Genomic DNA, 24,752 nt, shown 5'->3' with positions numbered 1-24,752 from the left:
GCAGTACACCGCTTAGACAATTTCTCCCTGCCACTGTAATACAGCTATGCCTCAGGGTCTCGTAACAGGGTAGGAAAACGACGGTTCTACAACACTCCAACAAATAAGTAATAAAGTCACACAAATGAGTTAAAAGGTTTACTTATCTTTGTGACTTGTTGAATGATCAAGTCTGGAACACTGCATATAATATAAGACATAAACGGCCCTCAATGACTAAGTGAAAATAATCGTGGGTAAACTTCAGAGTACACAGTTAATGAAATTTACAACAACAGTCTGGTCACTTCTTAAGAGTTCATTCACTATACGACGTTCCGTGTCTAAGCCAGCCTTAGAAGATGATGTGTAACCAAATCGGCGAGAGCTGCTCTTCTGTCTTCCGAATAGGCTTCTGTCCGTTGTCGTCTGGTCATTGGCGGATTGTACTCCGCCGGCAATTGTCCGAGGCGAAGTCGATGTTTTCATTCTAAGCGCCACCCGTGGCGCTGGTGGAATTTGTGCAAGTGGCGAATCTCTATAGATCTGGCACCGGCTCGCTATTCGCGCCTGTGGTGCTTTTGCCCTGGCTGTGTCTTGGCCGGTCGACACAGCACTACCAAATTGCGAACATTTCTACAGCAGTTAACTAACGAATCCATAATCCCCATACGAGGTCAGTCACAGCTATAGTCATAAGACCGCAGCACTTGCCGAGGTAAAATTGTAAATCTCGACAAGCGTACTTGCGCAATTCGATTGCTTTACTGGTCACGCCTTATTATTTCCCAGTGTTGAATGTGACAGCGATAGAACATCATTGCCACGAGTCGTTCGCATGTATCTCTCATCCAGCCTTTTTCTTTAGATCATGTGAAGCGTGAATGTTTAACATATAGTTCATCGTAATGTTATCGTTACTTTCATAAAGACACATTAGCTGTGTTCTTTGCCACAAATGTGAATAACCTCTTTGAGCTGCCAATGTTAGAATAAAAGATGTAATACATTCTGATACCGCAATGTATCGCAATATTAACGATTAACGAAAACTTCCACAAATGAACTGGAACACGTTTTTTCTGTCACGACCTCTTTCGTGGGTTACAATATCATGAGGTCGCCTGCAGTGAAACACATCAATAAATTAGGCTAAAAGCCATAGGATCTTAACGAATAAGTTAATCAGCTCACACTTCCAACAGCCTCATAATGAATCGTTACCTAGTTGTGTCCATACAGCGATTCAACAGATCAAGTTGCCTTACCCAACGTAGAGGCAAAATCTGGAAAGGACAGTCATATAAACGTTCGGCCGACCGCTTGGCGGAAGTAAAGCAAGCTGTATGACTATGCAACACGTCATTCTGTGTGCACTATACTGTACAGATAAGGCCGCTCCACGAAAGAGGTGAACGTGTGAACATAATTCTTGGGCTTTGTTCAAAAATGTTCAAATGTGTGTGAAATTCTATGAGACTTAACTGCTAATGTTATCAGTCCCTAAGCTTACAGACTACTTAACCTAAATTATCCTAAGGACAAACACACCCACCCATGCCAGAGGGAGGACTCGAACCTCCGCCGGGACTAGCCGCACTGTCCATGACTCCTGCGCCTAAGACCGCTCGGCTAGTCCCGCGCGGCGGGCTTTGTCGAGTGCGATATATCGATTGCGTCATCGCATTCGTTGCATGTAAAGAGAAAACCTTAAACACAGAAATCACAATGAAATGTGATAAACACTACGCAAACATTTGACGCAAATTCCAAATATCCACTGACGGAAAAAAATTATCACAACACCAAGAAAGTGTTGTCCGACATAAACGAGCCAGTAGGCGTGTTTCTACATCTGAAAGATGATGTCAGTTCAAATTTTGCGCCAGTCGCTTCAGAGTGGCCTTAGTAGTGCCAACTATGAGAATGCAAATCAGGTTTGTTTTAATTACACGATGTAACGGTCGTGAGCGCTAGTTATCTTTGAGATTGGACGTAGTGAGTTGTTGTTAGTCAATAATGCCTTTAAGACTACAAAGACCGCATTGTCAACACCTCACTAAATTTGAAGCAAGTCGTGTAATATTGCTATGAGAAGCTGGATGTTCCTGGTAGGAATTGAGCCACTGTACATTATTGCTGGCAGCGGAGATCACGCGATTGTACGGCCACACGATGATCTGATTTGGAATGGCCACTTAACACTACCGAGAGAGAAACCATCACGTTCAGCGTATGGCGCTGGCGAATTGTACTGCATCTGCAGCAGCAGTATGAGCAGTAGGTGGCACCACAGTGACACAACGAACCTTACAAATCGGTTACTTCAAGGACAGTTCCGTGCCAGATGCCCTGTAGCGTGCATTCCACTGGCCATAAACCACCGCCATTTGCTACTTTGGCCTTGCCGCGGAGGATACACCGGTTCTCGTGAGATCACCATAGTTAAGCGCCTTCGGGCGTGGTCGGTACTTGGATGGGTGACCATCATTCCGCCATGCGCTGTTGCCGTTTTCCGGGGTGCACTCAGCCTCATGATGCAAATTGAGGAGCTACTCGACCGAATAGTAGCGGCTCCGGTCAAAGAGAGCCATCATAACGACTGGGAGAGCGGTGTGCTGACAACATGCCCCTCCTATCCGTATCATCAGCTCAGGATGACACGGCGGTCGGATGGTCCCGATGGGCCACTTGTGGCCTGAAGACGGAGTGCTATTTGCTACTTCAGTAGTATCAAGGGAGAGCTCCTTGGAGGAGAGGGTGAAGGTCTGTTATGTTTTCTGATGAAAGCTGGTTCTGCCTTGGTAACAGTGATGGCCGTGTGTTGGTCAGAAGGAGGCCAGTTCAGGAACTGCAGCCAACCTGTCTGCATTGTAGACACACGGGACTTACACCTGAATATATGACCTGGGGTGCGATTTCGTATGACCGCAGGAACAGTACCGAGGTTGCCCCACGCACCCTAACCGAAAATTTTGTGCGTTAGTCTGGTGATTCGACCTGTTGTGCAGTCATTCATGAACCGGTTTGGCATCGATAGTCAGCTGGATGTGCTCCTACGTTCACTGTGCTAAATTCTGTCCAACTGGTGCATTAGAAAGTCAAAATCCCGAACTAGTTACAGGGCCATGCTCAAATTGATCGAAACGTTCTCGACTGTGGGGGAGATCAGATGACCTTGCTGGCACTTGTCAACCTCGAAGAGAAGCAGTAAAAACTCTCGCCTTGTGTGGGTGAGAATATGTGTGGCTGAAGTGGAAGCTCAGGATGGCTTGCCATGAAGGACAACAAAATGGGAGGTACAACATCGTCGACGTAACTCTGTGCTATAAGGTGCTATGGACGACAACCAAAGGGCTCCTCCTATGAAAAGAAATGGCAGTCCCGTCCATCACTCCTGTTGTCGGGCCATATCATGGGCGACAATCAGGTTGGTGGTATCCATCTGCTCTCTGAGGTGCCTCCATACACATCTTCACTGATCATCTGGGCTGAGTTCGAAGTGAAGGTGATCACTGAAGACAGTTCTAGTTCAGTCAATAAGATTCTAGGCCGAAGCCGTGACTGGAGATATCTTGGACACTGTTGGCATACCAACCAGATTGTCACCCCATACAGCCCGACAACCAAGAGTGATGGTCTGCGTTGCCGTTTGATTTCGTAGCATGACCTCTTTCCTTTCAACCCTGGCACCATTACAGCACAGTGGAACGTTGACGAAAGTCTACTCCCGGTTTTGTGGCCCTTGAGAGCAATCCATTCTGGGCTTAGATTCTAGCAAGGTAATGCCCACCTCCAGAAGGCAAAAATTTCTGCTGCTTATTTTCATGCTTGCCAAACAGCTTTACCAGCAAGGTAGCCCAATGCTGAGGTACTACTGTAATACAGTTGCAGAGCCTCTGTAATGCTGTTCTAGCGTAAAGGGAATACCAAGATGGCTGTGTCATCGGTGGGAATTTGGACTGAGGAGGGAGGCATCTAGAGTAGCACGAGCAGTTGTGCAAAGCCATTGTGCCACGGTGGCATAGCGGTTAGCGCATATTCGTAGTGAGGAAGGAGAAGTGGGTTCGAATCTGGGCCTTAGTTCAGAATTTCATTCATGACTTCAGTCTGCAAATATATACATTTTTTATTGTTGTTTGTTTCCAGTCGTGAGTCCTGGAAACTGCAAGTGATTGATGATGGGCGAAGTAGATACTCCATTGGGGCATGCCCTGTTTAGTCAGTCTCTGTTTATTGACCATACACTCCGCTGACACTACTGCTCGTATTCACCGGTCAAAGCTTGGGTGGTCTGATAGTGGTACCTGTATGTACTTATAGTGGTGTCACGTTCCAGTGTTCAGAGAGAAGACGTCCTCTGTTGACCCTCCAATGGACGTGGTGACGGTTGAATCCTCACAGCAGCAAAGTGCTGAGTTACATGAGTATCCAGGTGATTAGGCGATTGGCGGGGATTTGGAGCCCATTGGCTCGGCGCCGAGTCTGGCGGGCGCGGACCACAGACGGAATACTCGACTCGTTGCGGACCGATTAGGGAACGCGCAGCTCCTTTCAGGAATAAATACTGGACTCGATCGATCCAAGGAACAGTCTCAGGTAGCACCTGAAGAAGACAGCTAGGCACGCTGTTGAAATATCGTGAGACATCGGCTCGAACATCTGGCTGGATTCCCGAATATCCAAGATGTCACAAAGACATTGTCTTCTAATTTACCAGAAAGTCAAAGCTAGGTGCCTCAGAAAGGATGGTTTCCTCCTTCCCTCCGTTAACTGTCCCAATTCCATCTGTGCGTGAGCTACTTCATCTCTCAACTGCTGAATCGCACTCTGAGCTAAAACGTCTTGAGCTATATTGAATGTTCAATAATAAATACTAATATACTAATTACCCTAAAATAAAATAAAAAGGAAAGAAAAACGTCAGGGAAACGACCACACAAGCCCAAAACAGCTATAAATTCGGAATTTACCTGCATTTCTGGGTCAGATTGCACCAACATGGATCCAGGTGCTGCCTTCCTGTTGTCATCCATCCACATCCTCAGCACTGCTTCTGACACCAGTCATTACGGTCCGAAGGGTGGCTGGCTTATGCACCATCGGTTACAATTTTATTTCTAAAATGGCTGGTTGAAGTCAGGGACTCTCTGTTGTAGAATGATGCGATGTACAGCAGAAGAACGTCCAGCTGCGGTTACAACTTATTTATTGCTGCTCGATTAACATCAGGGGTCTAGGAAACTGCGAGCGACAATGGCAGGCGACGTGATTACCACATCACAGTGTCTCCGGTGCGTCAGCCTCTGGCTGCTGAACATGCACCCTGCTGCCACTGGTGCTGTGTTGACAGGAGGTTCTTACTCCATGACTGAAGTATGGACAGCCCAGCGGTGGTAGCTGTGTGTAACATCTGTCTGCAATGTGTTGCAGTGATCCGAACTGAAGAGGTCCTCCACTGACACCTCAGGGGGATGGGAGGGAGATGGTTGGCTGGTCCACACTGTTGTGCTCCGAAGATGGTGGCAAAGAGTGAAGTTGTCCAAGCTTCCGGGTGCCCAGGTGTGAGCAGGGATTCGTGAGCCTACAGCGGTAAATACAGCTGCGTCACAGATGGGCCCAGATGTTTGATAATGACGATCTGACTCAGTCTCGTTTAAATGCTGCTGCTGCTAATTGCTGACTTTGGTGTAGAAGCTGAGTTTGTGTCTGTTTTAAAGTACGTCCTTTCTGAGAGGTTACAGAAGCGTCCCATATGTTGACAGGTCCCTGTGCTGGGTGACGATGGTAGCACTGGTACTGAGCGTGGGCATCATCAGCGTGAACCCGCTGGTGGCGGTGTCTGCTCAGGCCGTGGCGCAGGTGGCGTCTGTGCTGCTGCAGCACTACTGCGGGACCCACTTCGGGCGCCGGTGGTCCAGCGTCGCGTGTCTGGCGCTGGTCGGCCTCCTGGGTGCACTCTGTGTCGTACTGCTCACAGGTAAACAGCACAGCCCGTGACAGCGCTCACACACCTCTCACACTTGGCTGCTGGCGCCCTCCTCCACCTGCTGTGGATTGGAGATTTTAAACATCTCTGTTGCGGCTGAAATTACTGTGCCAATCGAGTCAGACCATTTGGCAACAGTCGATCTCCACTGCCCAACAAACAAAGTGAAGCACTCCGAAATGGAGGAGGAAGCACAATGAAAATTAATGGGTTGAGTGGGTATGTGATGTTGTTTCAGCAATTACAGAACCCAGTCAAACTTACAAAGAAGTTGGCCATATGAACCCACTTATCGGTATGTTGTACCTCTTCTCTCAAGGGTGCATGCAGTGATTCTTTTGGGAAGGGTTTTATAAATCCGTTGTATCCTCTCCTGTGGCTAGCTGACCCACCAGTGTTGGTACCTTGTCGTTGATATCCCGGATAGTGCCACCGGAATCGAATTTATGATCGAGCTGCTTCCACACATGTTACATCTGGGACAGATCTGACGATCTAGCTGGTCACAGGAGCACCTCAGCATCATTCGGAGAGTTGATATAGACATGTGCCACATGTGTAAGAGCATTGTCCTGTTGAAAAAAAGCATCATTGTACTGTCAGATGAGAGGTAACATTTGGGTTTACAGGGCATATGCCAGTGCTCCCTCAATCTGCGCCAGTTGTGACCTAAGGTTATACCGAAAGGCTCCCCAGACTATGACGCCAGGAGCAACACCGTTGTGCTTTTCCAAAACATGGAAAGAATGGAACCTCCTCCCAAGTCGCTTCAAACCCGTCGTCGACCGTTATTGAAGGCATGGCAGCACCACGATTCACTACTGTAAAAAATGCGAGAATATTCGTCAGCAATACATGTTTCCCAATCATGACGCCACCTCTAATGCAGCTGGGTGTGTTGTGATGGGATCATAATTCCCTACGCCACCTACTTCTATCCTCTGACTAGTGGTGTAGAATGACACAGAATGTTGCATGAAGTCTAACACTTGATGGATAGCAATCGCAGATGCGAAGGGTTTACGATGTACTTGGTGCGGAATATGGTCAACCTCCTTTTCACAGGGCAGATTCGGTCGGTCGGCTTGAACTTGAAAGCGGATGTCCCACAAATCTTGATACAGCACAATTCGACGAGCTGGTTAAATGGAGACCCACAGTGAGGCCTCTCATGTGATAACGCAGTCTCATACAAATATGCAGCGTCTCGATGTTATTCACAGTGGTCACTCAACATCTGACGTACTTGAGTTCCCTCATATAGCACAGCACAACTGATAACAACACTAAACGTAAACAATACTAATGCAGAACAATGGCCATTCTACCAGTCACAAGAAATTGCAATACTAACCATTTGCATTCAGACCAATGGTGAGCATGTGTACAAAGTTGTATTCACATCTAAACATGTCCCCTTGTTGCTTCATATTTTGTCAGGCAGTGTATGCTGAGAGGTACTAACCGTCAAAAAATTCCTGATTCAGGATAAAATCGTTTGTTTCCACTATAACCATGTCGTTTTGGCCACTTCTGAACAATTTTTGCATTGGCTGTTTCTTGTGATACATGAAACAGTAACTGTCGATGACATCCCCTAGTGTCATCTCACAAAGACTTGTTTAGCCATTGTTACACTGTTGGTTTGCACGTTTTTCTGGCTACCTGCCATCTACTGTGAATGATGAGTGCTACAGTGATTTACAGCCAACTGAAGCAAAAAACGCTACAGTTTTTTTCAATGGAAGAGGTAACAGAATTGTTTAAATTGTAAAGCTTGGGCAAGAATCCTACATCCTGAGAAGGGGTAGCTTACATTAGCATTAGCATTGCCCTACTGGCCAAAGTGGAATCACAGGAAGACCTCCGGATCTAGTGCGTTATGCCAGCTAGTCATAGACTGAATTCCCCTTAGTCATCCATAAATATGTTTGCGTGCACTTACAGGTAAACGGCATAATGTGACATGCAGAGTGGAACGAAATGGCGTCAACAAAATTCTTCCGCCGTCTACCGGATACCCTGATAAGGAATTCTAGTTTTCTGGTATTCCCATTGTAAGACGCTCCAACAGCAAGTTGGAGACGAAAGCGAAAAGGAAGATTGAGAAATTAGAGGAGAAAAGAAAGGGACAGATGCTCTTGGCAGACTGGCAGGGAGTGGCACGCAGAAATCATGAACTGAGCCAATCATGACCATATTAACAGAAGGACTGGCCCTGCAAGAAGAGTGGAATGATACCTGAAGCTTTTATACGGGCACAGAAAATGAATTTCGAGATCCAGAATTAGATTTTCTTTCTGCAACGGAGTGTACGCTGATATGAAACTTCCTGGCAAATTAAAACTGTGTGCCGGACCGAAACTTGAACTGGGGACCTACTGGGGACCTTTGCATAGGTGACGAGATACTTGCGGATAAATTTCGAAATGTTCCACGATAAGTCGAGGACTGGAGGAGACTTTCATTTGATGCCAAGGGAGACGCACCGGAATCGTCTTCATAGCATAATTGGCAGACTCTAGACGCTGCATTGATGGCAGCCACGTCAGTCATTCAACTACGTAGCATGGACTGTGCGGCTGGTCCCGGCGGAGTTTCGAGTCCTCCCTCGGGCATGGGTGTGTGTGCTTGCCCTTAGGATAATTTAGCTTAAGTAGTGTATAGGCTTAGGGACTGATGACCTTAGCAGTTACGTCCCATAAGATTTCACACACATTCAACTACGTTGGTGGGCTTCAGAATATGCAGAAAACATAATACTGTAACTTTCACCGATTCCGTCGCTTTCAGCATTCAACAGGCTTATTCACAACCGCAAAAGGGGTTGATGGTACAACACCACTCGAATGATTGTGGTAATGCTTAGTTCCTGACAACGTGAAATCCAAAAGACTTTTATCATTTGTACATTAACAGGACAGTTCATTAGAAGGCACTTGAAAAATCATTTCGATTTCCTTTACTCTTGTGTGGTTACAAATATGTTTCTAACAAATCTGTTTCAGCCATACAGCCCATGTGTTTTGACTTTGCAGTTGGTGTTCCGAGTGTCGCCATGGCTGTGGTAATGATGGCCATGCAGTTCTGGTCGTCGGCTGGTGCAGCTGTCATCAACCTTCAGAGCATCGAGGTTCACCCCACGTGTCTGCGACAGATAACTGCCAGCGTAGAGTGCACAGCTGCTGCTGTTTGCATGTCTCTTGTTCCGTACATCGTCTTTCAGGTACTGCGTAACAATGTGCTCAGCTTCTACTGAAAATTATATTGAACCCGTGAAAGCAACTGTGGCCTGTAACTAAATACTAGTTCAAGCGCCAAAAATCTGGTTTAGAGATAATTAGAAAAATGTTTATAGCAGCAATTTAATCTTGCAGCTCTTCCATCGGTCCGTCTTTCCATACAAAAACAACAGTATGGGAAATTTGGCTCGGCCTTGATGCAAAAAACTTTTATTATTTATTTATTTATTTATTTATTCCTAGACTAGTTTTGACAACAAATATCGCCATCTATAGTGGTATCCTTAATTCTGAAATATGCAGCAATAGCATAGGTACAAAACGTTGTAAAAGATTACATGTTCACTGTTTGTTTTTTAAATAAACTTTTGTATATGCTATCTCCGCACGTTTTAGAATTAAAGAACCCACTGAAGATGGAAATACTTGTGGCTGAAATTAGTTTTGGAAGGCGGTCCGACAATTAGCATATTGTTGTGGTTATGTATAGCAGTTGTACAAAAGCAATATAAGAGTTGGAGATCACGGTACAACATAAAAACGGTACAGGTTTCTTTTCATATACGTGTGGTTATTCTACGGTAAGAACAAAATGTTATAAAATTTGAAGATAATAAAATATTTTGTATGCAAAGGCTTTAACTTAAATAAGGATACAAGTGCGCTCATAGCAATTAGCACTCGGTTCAGAATGTTCTCGTCAAACCACTTATTCTCCTCTTTAACAAATGCAGACATTTTAGCTAAATCTCTTCTCTTTCCTTCAGAAAACCTAGGTTCTGAGGGTCGTGTTTCCAGCTACACCTTCTTATGATCGGAAGTCTCCACATTCCTCTTCAAGATGTAATTGTCCTTGAACTCTTCAGTTCCATTGAGAGTTGATGAATACAGAGTCTCTAGGCGTTCAGTGGCCAATCTGATCCACTGTGCTACTGAAATATGCACACTGGTGAACCTTTATATTTTTCGGCAGCTGACTTAAAGTGGTAAACATTGGTTTGTGGTGTCGTGCGCGTAGGTTCAGTGAGAGGGGAACTAAATCTTTCGTAGCTTCACGCACCGTTAGCCTCTTTCATTTCTCAAAATCACGATCGCAGAACGTAAAAGTGTACTGTTTGCGTAAGCTAACCCTTTGCTGTTAGGTAAAGCCACAGAAGCATAGTCTTATCTTTGTTCTCCCCACAGCAGCAGTCAGTTCATGTTATTAGTTTCTTTTTAGAAGTAAATTTCGATATAAAAGTTTGGTGCACACAGGAAGCAGTTGCATTCCCATCCCTGCCACGTACGGTCACATGCCAGAGAAACACGTTGCCAGTTTGATTATCACCAACACGAATGCAAAAGTTGTAATTTGAGAGCTCCAATAAGTAGTACATTTAACAGTGCCTGAATGAAGGAAGAGTACATTCGTTCCCTTCGCTGCATAGTTTCTTTCTTTCACTTTGAGCTCTACCTTCATCTCTCTTCCTCCATTTTGGTGGAATTTTCCTTTACATTTTGTAATATTCTGTGCTATTTCTGTAATAATTACGTCAGCGTTACCCTATTGTTGCAACGCCCAGCAATTCACAATAGCGTACGCTAAGGCATTACCAGAGGCTTGGCACAAGACTCATTAATTGAACGTCGACAGTATTAGACACGAATGTCGTTTTGTGGCAGCTGTAAGCATTGTTTCCCGCTGTTCTCGTGCTTGTGTCAGAATGTGTGTCATTGGCCTTGGCGTTCACAGCGGAATTCACCTACAACTCAAATTTTCATTTTTTGGCGCTTCAGCCGTTATTTACTTACATGCTCCAATTTCGAGTACGTGCTGAACCAACCAGTCACTGATGGTGATATTTTGAGTGTTTTATCTCACTGAAGCATGAAAGTCCACTTAACTCACTCCAACGACAATCCAGTGTGTCTATCTTTTGCTAGACAGATTCAAGTCGAAGGCCAGTTTCTTACTGGGTTCTACGAAACCACGTCACATCTGCTTTCCACCGTTACACGACTGTTGAGTCCTGTTGCTTCTCCTCTTTTTCTTTAAATCTTGCTCAGAAACTTACTTTCGCTTCTTCTTCCGTAAGTATAACATCTTCTCTTCTTGAGCCGTATGCACTGCTTGCGGATATTTTGTATACTTGACGTTCAACATAGATTTTGACACTAGCCCGCATCTCGTGGTCGTGCGGTAGCGTTCTCGCTTCCCACGCTCGGGTTCCCGGGTTCGATTCCCGGCGGGGTCAGAGATTTTCTCTGCCTCGTGATGGATAGGTGTTGTGTGATGTCCTTAGGTTAGTTATGTTTAAGCAGTTATAAGTTCTATGGGACTGGTGACCATAGATGTTAAGTCCCATAGTGCTCAGAGCCATTTGCACCATAATTGTTTTGTTTTTTTTACACTACATTTCTTCAAGACGGAATAGCTACCAAAACTCTTCGTTGCCTCTGATGATCCTCTAAAACTGTAACAATGTATCTTCTTCACATGAATGTATCTCTCTTTCCTTCAGCTCGCCGGCCGGAGTAGCCGTGCGGTTCTAGGCGCTCCAGGCTGGAACTGCGCGACCGTTACGGTCCCAGGTTCGAATCCTGCCTCGGGCATAGATGTGTGTGATGTCCTTAGGTTAGTTACATTTAAGTAGCTCTAAGTTTTAAGGGACTGATGACGTCAGCAGTTAGGTTCCATAGTGCTCAGAGCCATTTGAACCATTTGCCCTCAGCTCAACGCATCAGACTCCGGAACTTGACTCATTAAGCTTCTTCTTCCCACAATGTATGTAATGATCCTCCCTTAACGTATTTCCGTGACATAGACCATGGCTTCACTTTCAGGTATCTTCGTTTCAATTACACAGATACGCAGTTATTTCCTAGTGGGCGTAATACTTAGTTTACAGTAACCACAAAATTTACGTTGAGTTTATGTAAAGGTGCAACACCAAAGCACATGCTTACAGATACGATTATATATTTAAATGTAAGTTACTTTTACGTTTACGATTTGTCTAAGGAAAATCAGTAAAAACATATATTAAATCAAACTTACAACCATGACTAATAAATGTGGCGAAGAATGTTAGTAGAATCACTCCATGTTAATTCCAGAGTAGAAAATCTCCGACACCCTTTCCCAGAATTATTCTTTGTAATGGTCTTTGCTTATCCTGCAGATCACGCAAAAACTATTTTTACCTGGGATGATGACGAGAGGAGATGTTGTCACCTTGGCGAACCTTCGGGACAAGTTGAGTGACCATTGATGTCATCCCCTGTCAAAAGAATGTCGTCCAAGTTGTAAGTGTCGATGTTTAGTGTAGTTTACTATGAAGAGAATGTGTAGGCTGCGCCGTTTGTACTGATGATCTACATGAGAGCAAGGGCGGCGTGAATACCAGAGCCGGCACATGGTGTAGTCCTGTCTAATGGCACCTCTCAGACTGCCGAGCTTAACGTTATCTGAAATACGGTCACCTGCCATATGTAGCATGGCGTACAAGGATTGTGTGTTAAATTGTTAACATTACAGCTTAATAACAGATTTAACTGGGAGGAGCATACCACAGAACAGCTGAAGCGCCTAAACAAATATCTATGTGCTGTGTGAATTTTGTGAGGCAGAGGTGATGTAAAAATTCAAAACAAAAAAAACCGCTTGCGTCTATGCTTACTTTTATTCCATAGTGTCATACGGAACTATTTTCTGGAGTAACTCATGAAGCCAAGGTAGAGATTTCCGAGCCCAAAAACGTGGAATATGAATTATTTGTGGTGTTAACTCAAGAATGAGCTGCAGAGGGCTATTTAAGGCTTCCCAATATATTTATTCCTTAACGAAATTCATCATTAAAATATATCTTTTTTCCCAAATCAGCAGCTCTCTTCATGGAATCAACACTAGAAATAAGAATTACTTTCACAATGATTTAAAGTCACCTACTTGGTTCGAAAAGGTGTCCACCATTCAGCAGTATACATTTTCAATAACATGCCAGTAACCATAAATCACTAATAACGAAGTTCATTTTGAGAAGAGTCTAAAGGATTTAATGGTAGCGAACTCCTTCTTATCCATTGATGAATTTCTTAGCAGAAACTATTGAGCGTGTATGTTATTATTAGTATCACACAATGTCAATATTGCTTACAATCTGACATCGGTCTCAATTTTGTGGTGTGATGCGATCATTGTAAACAAGTGTTGCAAATTTTTTTTATTTGATGATGAGTGGCTACAAATTCTCAAGAATTATCATATGCACCTAAGAGTGTTGAACATTTTAAATGAAAATAGGCTTAAGATTTGTTTTCTAACCGACTCCACATCAAGAACGGAATTTCATGTCGAATATATGGAAGGTACATTACCATTTCTGGACGTATTTTGTAAATATTTACTGTGTATGCTTGCTTTCTGAGACGGTCGACGTCCTTGAGGGTGTCTTCACTATGCCGCGCAGGGTAGCCGCGTGGTCTCTGGCGCCTTGTCCCGGTTCGTGCTGCTCCCCCCGTCGGAGGTTCGAGTCCTCCCTCTGGCATGGGTGTGTGTGTTGTCTATAGTGTAAGTTAGTTTAAGTTAGATTAAGCAGGGACCAACGACCTCAGCAGTTTTGTCCCATATGACCTTACCACAAATTTCCAAATTTCTCCTCACCATGGGTCAATTTGAACGAAAAGTACATCTAGTCTATCTTATCTAATGTAATCTATCTGCGCATGCAGTCTCAAAACGTGGTTGGCACAGACTGTGACGCACACACCTCATACGTTCCAAAGCTAGAAGTGGCGTGTCTTCACCACAGGTGCCGGCACTCGCCCAGCGGCAACTTGCCTTGTGACGTCACCACCGTGGTGACGGCTCCCCACCTTTTGCGGCTGCTGAGACCACCCACTGACTCGTTGCAGGCGTGACGTGAGCTTACCTCCTGTAGGTGTGAGGTGGTCCGCTCTCCACCTGCAGAGGACTCTCACCTTTGGCAGCGGAACCTGCCCAATTCCAGCCAGGGAAGCCGTCGGATATGTTATTTTACCTACTTGGCAGAGGAGGGGACAATTTGTTGTCTCACCGATGCTGCTGGTATCGATTGTGGACAGTATTTTGCTTCTTCAGCACCATCATTCTTTTTACAAAAAAATCGATACAGGTTACTAAGAACATACATAAGAACATCATAACACCCAGCCATTTCTCCTAATAAACATGAAAAGAAGTCACAATAGACGGGCATTAGTAGGTGTCAGAAAACTAGCTTTAATAACAGAAATTCAAAATGTAGGCAGGATTGCATAGATTCATCCCCTTTGGGACCAAAATATAATAATTGACAACCAATTGTAAAGCTTTATATGCATTATCTTCATTTTAAAAATAATTTTAAGAAAAAATGTGATGATTATGACAGTGAGGTACTCTTGGCACTATTGACAAGAAGGTATATTACACAACACAATAAAAAGTCCTATCTATAAGTAACTGGGATGAGGTGTGAGGTGAAGCAGAAGGGACTAGTTCCTGCTACTACCATTTCCTTCAAACTATATAACTACTCCAAGTATATTTTCTTCAAACTACATCAGATATGTGCACCCCCCTTCTCACTACTGTCAGAATTCGCACAGAGCACAGATCCACAGGAAAACTACTGTGCCAGGACAACTGGCATCTGGTTAGTCTCTCACAGGCTACTTCATCACATACACCGGCTGTTGTGGACAATCCGCTATATACAGATTTCCCCTTCTCAGTTACTACTGATGTTTCGTAGGGTCTAATGACTGTCCACACTTCTTCAATACATTTTTTCAATCTTCATTGGCCAAAGAGCAAGAATCCCACTTTTCGTCACAGAAAACTATATCTGGAGAAACACCTATAAAGTGAGCAGTAACATACGGGCACAGCACAACCACACAAGGACATGGGAAAACTCTCATATACATATTATTTAATCCACTTTTAACAGTCGTCCCTGCATCTTCTCCTTATCTGCCTAATTTCACAGATGGCACTGATTACCTCACACGAGGGCTGTAGTCGATCGATGTCAAGAACTTTTTCTGTAGTGGGTCTCTCATCAGTACAAGTGTTATTCTTATTTAGACACAATTTTTACGAAAATTCTTTCTCACAGTCGGAATTGTCATTATCCACTTTACACTCCTCAACAATATATTTCGGTTGTCATCCTGGATTGAGCGTTCCATCATAGAAAAGCGTAAAAAATAACAGTACACTATTAATCTGCAGCAACAACAAAATCTTATTTTCACATTTCACCATGTACAAATTAATTCAACTATAATCCTTCTTTCAGGTTGCGTCTCCCTCGGTGTACGCATAGCATAAAAGTAATGATGCTTTCCTCAGTGGCTGACAAATAAAACTTCCATACAATCTCGCTTCAGCCAACATTCTTCTCATTACGGCCACATATTTCTATAATTTGACATGTAGTATTCCTCGTTTCCTCTGATTCATGGATGTCGAAACCTTGAGTAACTAAGAAATTTGAGATTTTCTGAAAGACACGATGCTGCATGAAAAGACGTTCATATCATCTAGCAGTCTTCCAAAACTCAATACTTAAATTCGACCATACTTGATGTCTTTGTAAGAGATTACTTATGGGTTGTAATCCATATTATTTTAAAACTTTGAGAACCAGTCCCACTTACAATATAACCAGGAAATATTTAGCCAGTGATGACACACATACAGGTATAATGCTAAGGAGAACCTGATAGGCTGTTCTCCTGACATAAGGCTAATTAAGCACACAAGCGAACACACACATGATACAGATTTATGATGAAGAAATTTTATATCAACATCCGTTTATTCCATGGAAACTTTTCCATTTCACACATGGTGCACTCCCTTGGAATGTTAAATTATGGAGTTTCTATCTCCACAGCAGTATGAGGCATTATTCCGCATATATATTCTGAAAAACTTCTGCTGTAAACTTCAGTCCAGAGACTAGTTTGATGCAGTTCTCCATGCCACTCTGTCCTGTGCAAACTTCATTTCCCAGTACGTACTTTAACCTTCATCCTTCTGAATCTGCTTAGTGTATTCATCTCTTGATCTCCTTCTACGATTTTTATGCTCCACGCTTCCCTCCAGTTCTAAATTGGTGATCTCTTGATGCCTCAGAACGTGTCCTACCAGCCGATCCCTTCTCCTAGCTAAGCTGTGTCACAAATTTCTCTTATCCCCAATTCTGTTCAGTACCTCGTCATTAGTTACGTGATCTACCCATCTAATCTTCCGCATTCTTCTGTAGCACCGCATTTCGAAAGCTTCTAGTCTCTTCTTGTCTACACTGTTTATCGTCCATGTTTCACTTCCATGCATCGCTACACTCCACACAAATATTTTCAGAAAAGACTTCCTGACACTTAAATATATACCCGATGTTAACAAATTTCTCTTCTTCAGAAACGCTTTCATTGCCACAGACATTCTACATTTTATATCCTCTCTGCTTCGATCATCATATGATATTTTCCTCCCCAAATAGAGAAACTCATTTATTACTTTAAGTGTCTCTTTAAAATCTAATTCCCTCAGCAATCTCGGATTTAATTCAACTACAGTTTATTATCTTCGTTTTGCTTTTGTTGATGCTCATCTTACATCCTCCTTTCAAGACACTGTCCACTCCGTTCAGCTGCTCTTCCAAGTCCTTTGCTTTCTCTGAAAGAAATACAGTGTCGTCAGCAAACCTCAAAGTTTTCATTTCTTCCCCATGGATTTTAATTCCTACTCCAAATTTTCCTTTTATTTCGTTTCTGATTGCTCAATATGCAGACTGAGTGACATCAGGGATAAGCTACAACCCGGTCTCATTTCCTTCTCAATCACTTCTTCCTTTTCATGCCCCTCAACTGCTATCTGGTTTGTACACAAACTGTAAATAGCCTTTCGCTCACTGTATTTTAACCCGTCACCTTCAGAATTTGGAAGAGAATATTCCATTTCACACTGTCAAATGCTTTTTCTAAGTCTAAAAATGTCAGACACATAGGTTTGCCTTTCCTTTATCTTATAAGTCGTAGGGTCAGTATTGCCTCGTGTGTTGCAATATTTCTGCGGAATCCAAACTGATCTTCCCCGAGGTAGGCTTCTACCAGCTTTTCCACTCATTTGTAAATAATTCGTGTTAGTATTTTGCAACCAACACTTTTAAAGTGATAGTTCTGTAATTTTCACACCTGTCGACAGCTGCTTTCTTTTATTTTCGAATTATTATATTTTTCTTGAAGTCTGAGGATATTTCCCCTGTCTCATACAACCTGCTCACTACATGGAAGAGTCTTGTCATGGCTGGTTCCCCCAACGCTATCATTAGCTCTAATGGAATGTTGTCTATTCCAGGGGCCTTGTTTCGACTTAGGTCCTTTAGCGCTCTGTCAAATGCTTCTCGCAGTATCATATCTCCCAATTCACCTTCATCTACGTCCTCTTCCATTTCCATAATTTGCCCTCAAGTACATCTGTCTTGTATAGACTCTCTATATACTCCTTCATTCTGCTTTCCTTTCTTTGCTTAGCACTGGTTTTTCATCTGAGCTCTTCATATTCACACATGCGGTTATCTTTTCTCCAAAGGTCTCTTTAATGATCCTGTAGGCAGTATCTATCTTACCGCTAATGATATATGCCACTAAATCCTTACATTTGTCCTCTACCCATCCATGCTTAGCCATATTGCACTTTCTGTCGATCCCATTTTTGAAACGTTTGTATTCCTTTACGCCCGCATTTTTATATTTTTCTCTTTCATCCCTTAAATTCATTATCTCTTCTATTACCCAAGAATTTCTACTAGACCTCGTCTTTTTACCTACTTGATTCACTGCTACCTTCACTACTTCATCTCTCAAAGCTACCCATTGTTCTTCTACTGCATTTCTTCCCCCGTTCTTGTCAATTGTTTCCTAATGGTCTCTCTAAACCCTCTCTACAACATGTGGTTCTTTCAGTTTATTCAGGTTCCATCTCCTTTAATTCCCACCTTTTTGCAGTTTGAAACTTCCTGGCAGATCAAAACTGTGTGTCGGACCGAGACTCGAACTCGGGACCTTTGCCTTTTGCGGGCAAGTGCTCTACCATCTGAGCCACCCAAGTACGACTCACTCCCCGTCCTCACAGCTTTACTTCTGCCATTACCTTCTTCAGTTTTAATCTACAGTTCATAACCATTAAATTGTGGTGCGAGTCCACATCTGCCCCTGGACATGTCTTAGAATTTAAAACCTGATTCCTAAAACTCTGTCTTATTAGTATATAATCTATCTGAAACCTTCCAGTGTCTCCATGCCTCTTCCACGTATACAACTTTCTTTCGCTGTAAACTTACGAGATACGAATTTCTGTGTCTGTGGCAGTCAGTGTATTGCGAATAAAACCTTTTGTCTGGCTCTCAGATCCTCTTTCGGATCCGAACCCTTATTTAGTCATGCTCCCTTTTCTGACTCTTTGAGAACAGTTTCAGTAGCAAGCTGAACAACGACCTTTCGCCTTCTCACTTCACCAAGTAGAAAGCTGACCAATTCCCAAGTTCTGTTGCGATATGACTTATTTTTCAAAAGTAATAGGGGAGCTAATCCTATGGATCTGCGATGTAGCTCATTTATGATATTTTAGAAGTCTTGAAGTATACATCCGAGGTCTATGATGCTACGAAGGATAAACCTGGCATAACTTACATAATTCCTTAATTGCTTCATGATCTTACTGAAGGGTTACAAGCAGTGTGGTGACTTGAGATGTAACCGGCTTGATGCGAGTGCCACTTGCCAATATCTATAACAAAATTGCCGACCACTGTCTTAGATAACTTTTCTGCTCATCCCATCTCAAGCAGGAAGTGAGTGTGAAAGGTGTTTACTACTGTGTGTGTGTGGTTGCGCTCCACAATGGGAGTGGGTCTATCAAATTTCGGTGTCAATTCAGTGGCTATGGACATATATTGGAAACCTCTTTTTTTCATTGGAGTGGCTCTTACAGATCCATGGTGATAAACTGACTAATTCATATAGAAAATATGGGACACAAAAAGAGCTAAATTACTATTAGTGGACAGTTTTTCCTTTTTCGTATCTTGCTAGTTGCCAAGACTTCCTTTATATGCCTCTTCATTCCACTACAATACAATGATTCCCTAAATTTGGTCAAAAGTTTCCTCACGCCATAATTTGCATTACTATGATGCATGTACCAATTGAGTTTTTCTATGAATTCCCCTAGAACGCAGAGAACCCAGTGTGTGTCACAAAGCTCCTTTCTATTGAGCAGCACATTATTTTTGAGTAAATAAAACTAGCTTATCACGATTTCCCCATTCTCTCCTCTTTGTCTTCATAGTTTTAAAAACTGTGTTCTTATCTTGTTCTTCGTCTAGGATCACAAGAGGTGCCACGTAATTTTCCAAACGGACTTGTTATAGGTATATGAAACTGATTTTATTTATCTCAGGCAGTCGAACAATCATATGGCACGGCAGAGAGACATTTTGAACACCCCGTACAATTCCTAAGTCGCTGGTCTTGAAGTCCCTAATGTTGATGCTGCTGTAGAAGTAGGCCGCGGCTTGTCAGCGTGGCGCTTATGTCCTCTTCGTATAGAGGCCGCTGCTGTCGCGTTGTCGTCCTGGAGAGGGGTCGCCCAGCGTGCAATTGGCTGACGTCTTCTTCACAGCCCTCTCTGCTCTACCGTTCTCGACTGGCGTGCTATCGCTTGGCTTTACAGAGTAAGAGAAGTGTTATTGTTAGATGCTGTGTACCTATCATGAGGCAGCGTAACACATGGATTGCAAATTACCTAGGTTATATCCATCCTGTATATGTGAATGAAGGTACTTAGACGCTTCCTGCCAACTTTACAAATATTTTCAAAACTACTAGAAACGTGTAATCGCTCACAGCCCCCAGAACATAATGAATTATACAAGAGATAGCCCTTTGTGTCGGGGCATGCCAACCTGTCGCCAACCTACCGCCAGATGTAGAATGTGCTGGACAGGGTTGCCGTCGAACACCTCCTGTTCGAGGCTAGCTCAGGACAGCGCAGGCAATAAACTATCTTGTGTTACATTGTTGACAGATAATTCCACGGACATCTCTATAACAGGGCACTCCCACCATCCTAAAATACGACCTAATTATGCCCCTGCTGTCCGTAGTACCCGCTAAGTTAAGCAGGGGTGATCAAGTTGTGCACTCAATGACAGCCCATAAAATAACACCTGTCACAACATTGGTGAAATCTAGTAATGTTCATTTTCGTTGGAGCCTCAACACATGGATGTGTCCATCAAGCTATTCACAGAAACTGGGACTCGTCTGTGAGAACGACATTAAACCGCTTCTGCGTCCAATGTCATCGCTGAGTGCATTACTGCTGGCATGTCTCTGCTGATGCTTGAAGGGAAGCTCCTACGATAGTCGCAGTGCTGAGAATGTATGGCGCTTCAGATATCATTGCACTGTCCGTGCGGATACCAATCTAGTTCCAAACAATCCTACTTCCTGACTGAAGGTATATGATGTGGCTGTACTATGCTGCACCTCTGAGTGGACAATACTTCTGTCCTCTCAGGCCCTAGTCGTGTGTGGCTATTGAGATCCTGCACAGCGTTGTGCATGGTCCTGCTGAACACATAAATGCGATATTCGCGTGACAATTGTAAAACCCCAACCCATGCGAGCAGAAACATTGTTGTTCCGCTGCTGTCACACTTAGGCAGGTGCAGATGGACAACCTCTTTAGACGAACACATAAAACGATCTTCTCAGTAAACAACAAGCATTCACATGCTGTGTCTTATTAAGGAATCTGTTGGGTAATCTTTCATTATATACAGAATATAGACAGCACTATTACCTATACACTATTTTCCACTGATATGATCATCATTTGCATATCCAAGAATGTACGAGGGTAATCCCAAATGTAAGGTGTCCTATTTTTTCATAAGTACAGAACTCTGTTTGTATGGCAGTTGGTCACACTGTTATCAAGAGTGCTTCACTCACTGTGTGTAAACATGCGCACTCTGCGCTGAGGCGCTCAGTCTTGGCTTGGCAGCCGTTGATAATGGAGCTCCCGTTGGATGTTACCACCAAGTGCGAATTGCTCGCAGTCATTCGGATTTCGAACACAAAGGGCATTGCGCCGATGGAAATCCATCGCCAATTGACGGAACTGCATGGTGAGTCGTGCATAGATGTCCAAAATGTTCTCAAGAGGTGTAGAGAGTTTGCAGCTGGTCGGACCGAAATTCACGACGAACAAAGGAGCAGGAGACCATCAATGTCTGAGGAGACTGTGTTGAAGGTTGAGCAAAGCATGCGTAAAGATCGGAGGACCACCCTGGATCTGCAAGTTGGTTCCTGAGGTTTCTCGAAGCTGCGCTCACAGAATTTTAACAGAAACATTGAACTACGTAAGGTGTGCGTAAGATGGGTGCCACGCATGCTGACTGAGGACCACTTGCGGCAATGAGTTGATACTTCCAGCGCATTTCTTCACCGCCTTACAGCGGGACAACTTTCTGGACTCAATTATGACGAGTGACGATACTTGGGCGGTCACGAGGTGAAATAAGAGGTTCATAACTTTCTGAACAGCATGGCGGCGAGCTAGTACGACATGGACATACAAATACAAAAATGCATCGAGAGAAATAGTGATTATGTTAGAAATATAGCTAAATGTTCCAGCTGTAAACTGATGTAAACCATTGTAGAAATAAATAGGTCCTCCAAGGTGTTGCAGTTTTACTGTCTAGCAGTGTATTTTAGAATGCTCCTTTAAAAAAACTTAACGAAAAAGTATAATTTTGTTTAAAGCCTTCTAATACCCCCCATTGCTTCTCAGTGACTAAACAGAGCAGTAGCACTGCCTTTTTGATATAATCATTTCCCGGGTTCAATATCATCATACAGAACAGCACTTGTAAAAGTATTTTCCCTTCATACAAAAATACTTACTTCGAATTTTACTGCTATCAGTGAGAAGAGAATGCAGCTACCTTCCTCGAACAGGTGGTACACTTATCTAAGAGAGAGGAATCACCAATGTTATCAGTTAAAAAATGGTTCAAATGGCTCTGAGCGTTATAGTACTTAACATTTGAGGTCATCAGTCCCCTAGAACTTAGAACTACTTAAACTTAACTAACGTAAGGACATCACACACATGCATGCCCGAAGCAGGATTCGAACCTGCGAGCGTAGCGGTCACGTAGTTTCAGACTGAAGCGCCTAGACCGCTCGGACACACCGGCCGGCTGTTATCAGATTTTTGATCCGTTTTTCACTGGAACTTGTCTCACTGAATCAAGGAAATATCGTATGCTATCTGGTCTGAATCACGAAAATATTCTCTCGGTCTACTGTTTCCTCTCTTTATAGTACGTTAAGCTTACACGTGCACGCAAGCTTTCTTTGTTCAGAACTGATGTATGTGTCGGAAATGCAGCTACTACTTCCTCCTCAGGATTGAAATTTCGTATTGTAACAAGTTGGTTTGTTGTCTGGAGTGTGGAGAGAAATTTGGTGGTGCTAGTGAAACTGGAAATCGTTAGTGTTTCTCACACTTGTCACATTCTAAAACCCTTACCTTTTTTTCAGTCACGTGAACATTGATACCCGTCCGGATATCAATGTTCTGCAACTAGCTCGAGCTACGTAGAAATAGCCAGTAAGAATATTTCAATCAATAACTTACCTGTGTCAATATAAAAACTTTGTGCCATGTTGGGACTCCAGTCTGGGACCTCTGAGTTTTGCAGCCAAGTGCTCTACTAACTCAGCTGCAGAACACAACTCACGATCCGTCCTCTCAGGTTAGCTTCCGCTCAGTTGTTGGAGCAGTCACTCGCAAAACGCGAGACTGCCAGACTCGAGTCTTGGACAGGCACAGAGTTCTAGTCAGCCATGATGTTCTACAACAGCTCCAATACCGCTGCAGGGGGAAAATTTCTTTCTGGGTGTGTCAATAGCGTTGACAGATACATGGTGCAGTGAAGTGGTTTCAAAATGCCAGGTGTGAATAGCAACCTAAACGATAATTTTTGACCTAACACACTACGTGTCGTATAATCTCATTTTCATCTCCAAATGTTGTTCTTCGTTATTTATTTCTGTATTTTCCATGCTCCACCGTCCTATGTCTTATGTAGTGTACCATTTGTTACAGGGAGGCTCGGTGGACGGTAGGCTGCCGTTCGCCATTTTGTCAGCGATGCACCTGCTGGGAGCGCTGTTGGTGTCGTTCCTGCCGGAAACTGCGCTCCAGAGGCTGCCGGAGTCTCTGCAGGACGCCGCCGAGTTTGGCAGAGGGCGCCCCTACTGGAGCTGGAGACTCACCGCCCCGCCGTCATACATTCAGGGACAATAGGCGCCCTCGGTTGCGGTTCAGTCTGCCGTTTTGTCTTACATACTTCAAACTGAAGAACAATTTGTCTACTGAAGTAGGAGAAAGAGCTTTAACTCTAGTACTGTACATATTTTAAATTGTCACACGAAGTACGCACCAGGGTCACAGTAACCCTCAATGATTTGCAGGTGAAATGCTTGAAAATATAATATTTTGTAATGAAATTGTGCTCTGACTCACTAAACACATTTTATTTTACCTCTATCATGTACTTTTTCAATCAGTATTTTTATTAACAAATCCAAAATTCGAGACTATGTAAAACCAGTGATGGAAACCTAAAAGTGATCCGGATCTAAGGAATTTATTTGCAGTGTAATTAGATGTAGACGATATTCATTTTATAACTTGCACATATTAGACGAAACTTCGGGCGTTCTCAGTTATTCATAAATGCATTCACTTATTATTTCCACATTCTTGGAAAACGGACTGCAATGTTATCGGTAGGTGGCAGGCATGAATTATCAGGGACAGCTGTGGTCTAACAATAGCCGCTCTCACCGTAGACGACTGTGTTTCGTTCATCAGTGTCTGAAGATTCGGCAGACAGATGAGTTTGACTATTGCTCATAAATGCTGCAGGATCATCAGCTTCAGAATCACTTCAATCACGAGAGTCACTTACATCACTTCCACAATTGAATTGTTTTAGCAATGGTTCCAGCGTAGCCTCTTCCATTGGTGTAATATCATTCCTACGTGCCATTATTTTATAAATGAACTTCACATTCAGCGACAGAACAGTTACGCAATCTCTACTCCAGCAGCAGTAACCCTTGAAAACTATTTCTGTCAAAATAATAAGACAACAGTCTACAATGTCTCACTCAATGCTGAATTTACAATGGCGTCAGAAGGCTGAGTATGTGCAGTGGCGTATGCAGACGAATCAAAAACGGAAACTCTCCGTCAGAGTGAGCCTGGTACACACTTCTAGGATTCGCAATGATGATCTGACTGGTTGGTCCACCAGATCAACGATACTAAACACAGTGGTCTCTTCCGTGTAGGAGAAATAAGCTGCTTCACAGACCACCGATGTTTGGGACGGAGGAAGAGGCGGGGCAAGGGGTGGGGGGGGGGGGTTGCCGTCGTGTTCCCC

At 43.5% G+C, this 24,752-nt stretch overlaps 1 protein-coding gene across 1 annotated transcript in view; it reads left to right on the top strand.

Moving 5' to 3' along the window:
- The window catches only part of LOC126355299 (solute carrier family 22 member 7-like), a 570,778-nt gene extending 546,977 nt beyond the window's left edge, over positions 1–23,801 (top strand). Inside the window, exons 7-9 of the mRNA XM_050005590.1 lie at positions 5,745–5,959; positions 9,007–9,194; positions 23,408–23,801. Coding sequence (XP_049861547.1) covers positions 5,745–5,959; positions 9,007–9,194; positions 23,408–23,608 — 604 coding nt within the window. The 3' untranslated portion in view covers positions 23,609–23,801. The remainder of the gene's footprint in view (positions 1–5,744; positions 5,960–9,006; positions 9,195–23,407) is intronic.
- The last annotated feature ends 951 nt before the right edge of the window (positions 23,802–24,752 follow it).

Source organism: Schistocerca gregaria, chromosome 3 (genome assembly GCF_023897955.1).
Source record: "Schistocerca gregaria isolate iqSchGreg1 chromosome 3, iqSchGreg1.2, whole genome shotgun sequence".
In the NCBI taxonomy this organism is placed as follows: domain Eukaryota; kingdom Metazoa; phylum Arthropoda; class Insecta; order Orthoptera; family Acrididae; genus Schistocerca; species Schistocerca gregaria.
The sequence above is the reverse complement of the archived record's forward strand: the minus strand, read 5'-3'. Positions and strand labels throughout refer to the sequence as shown.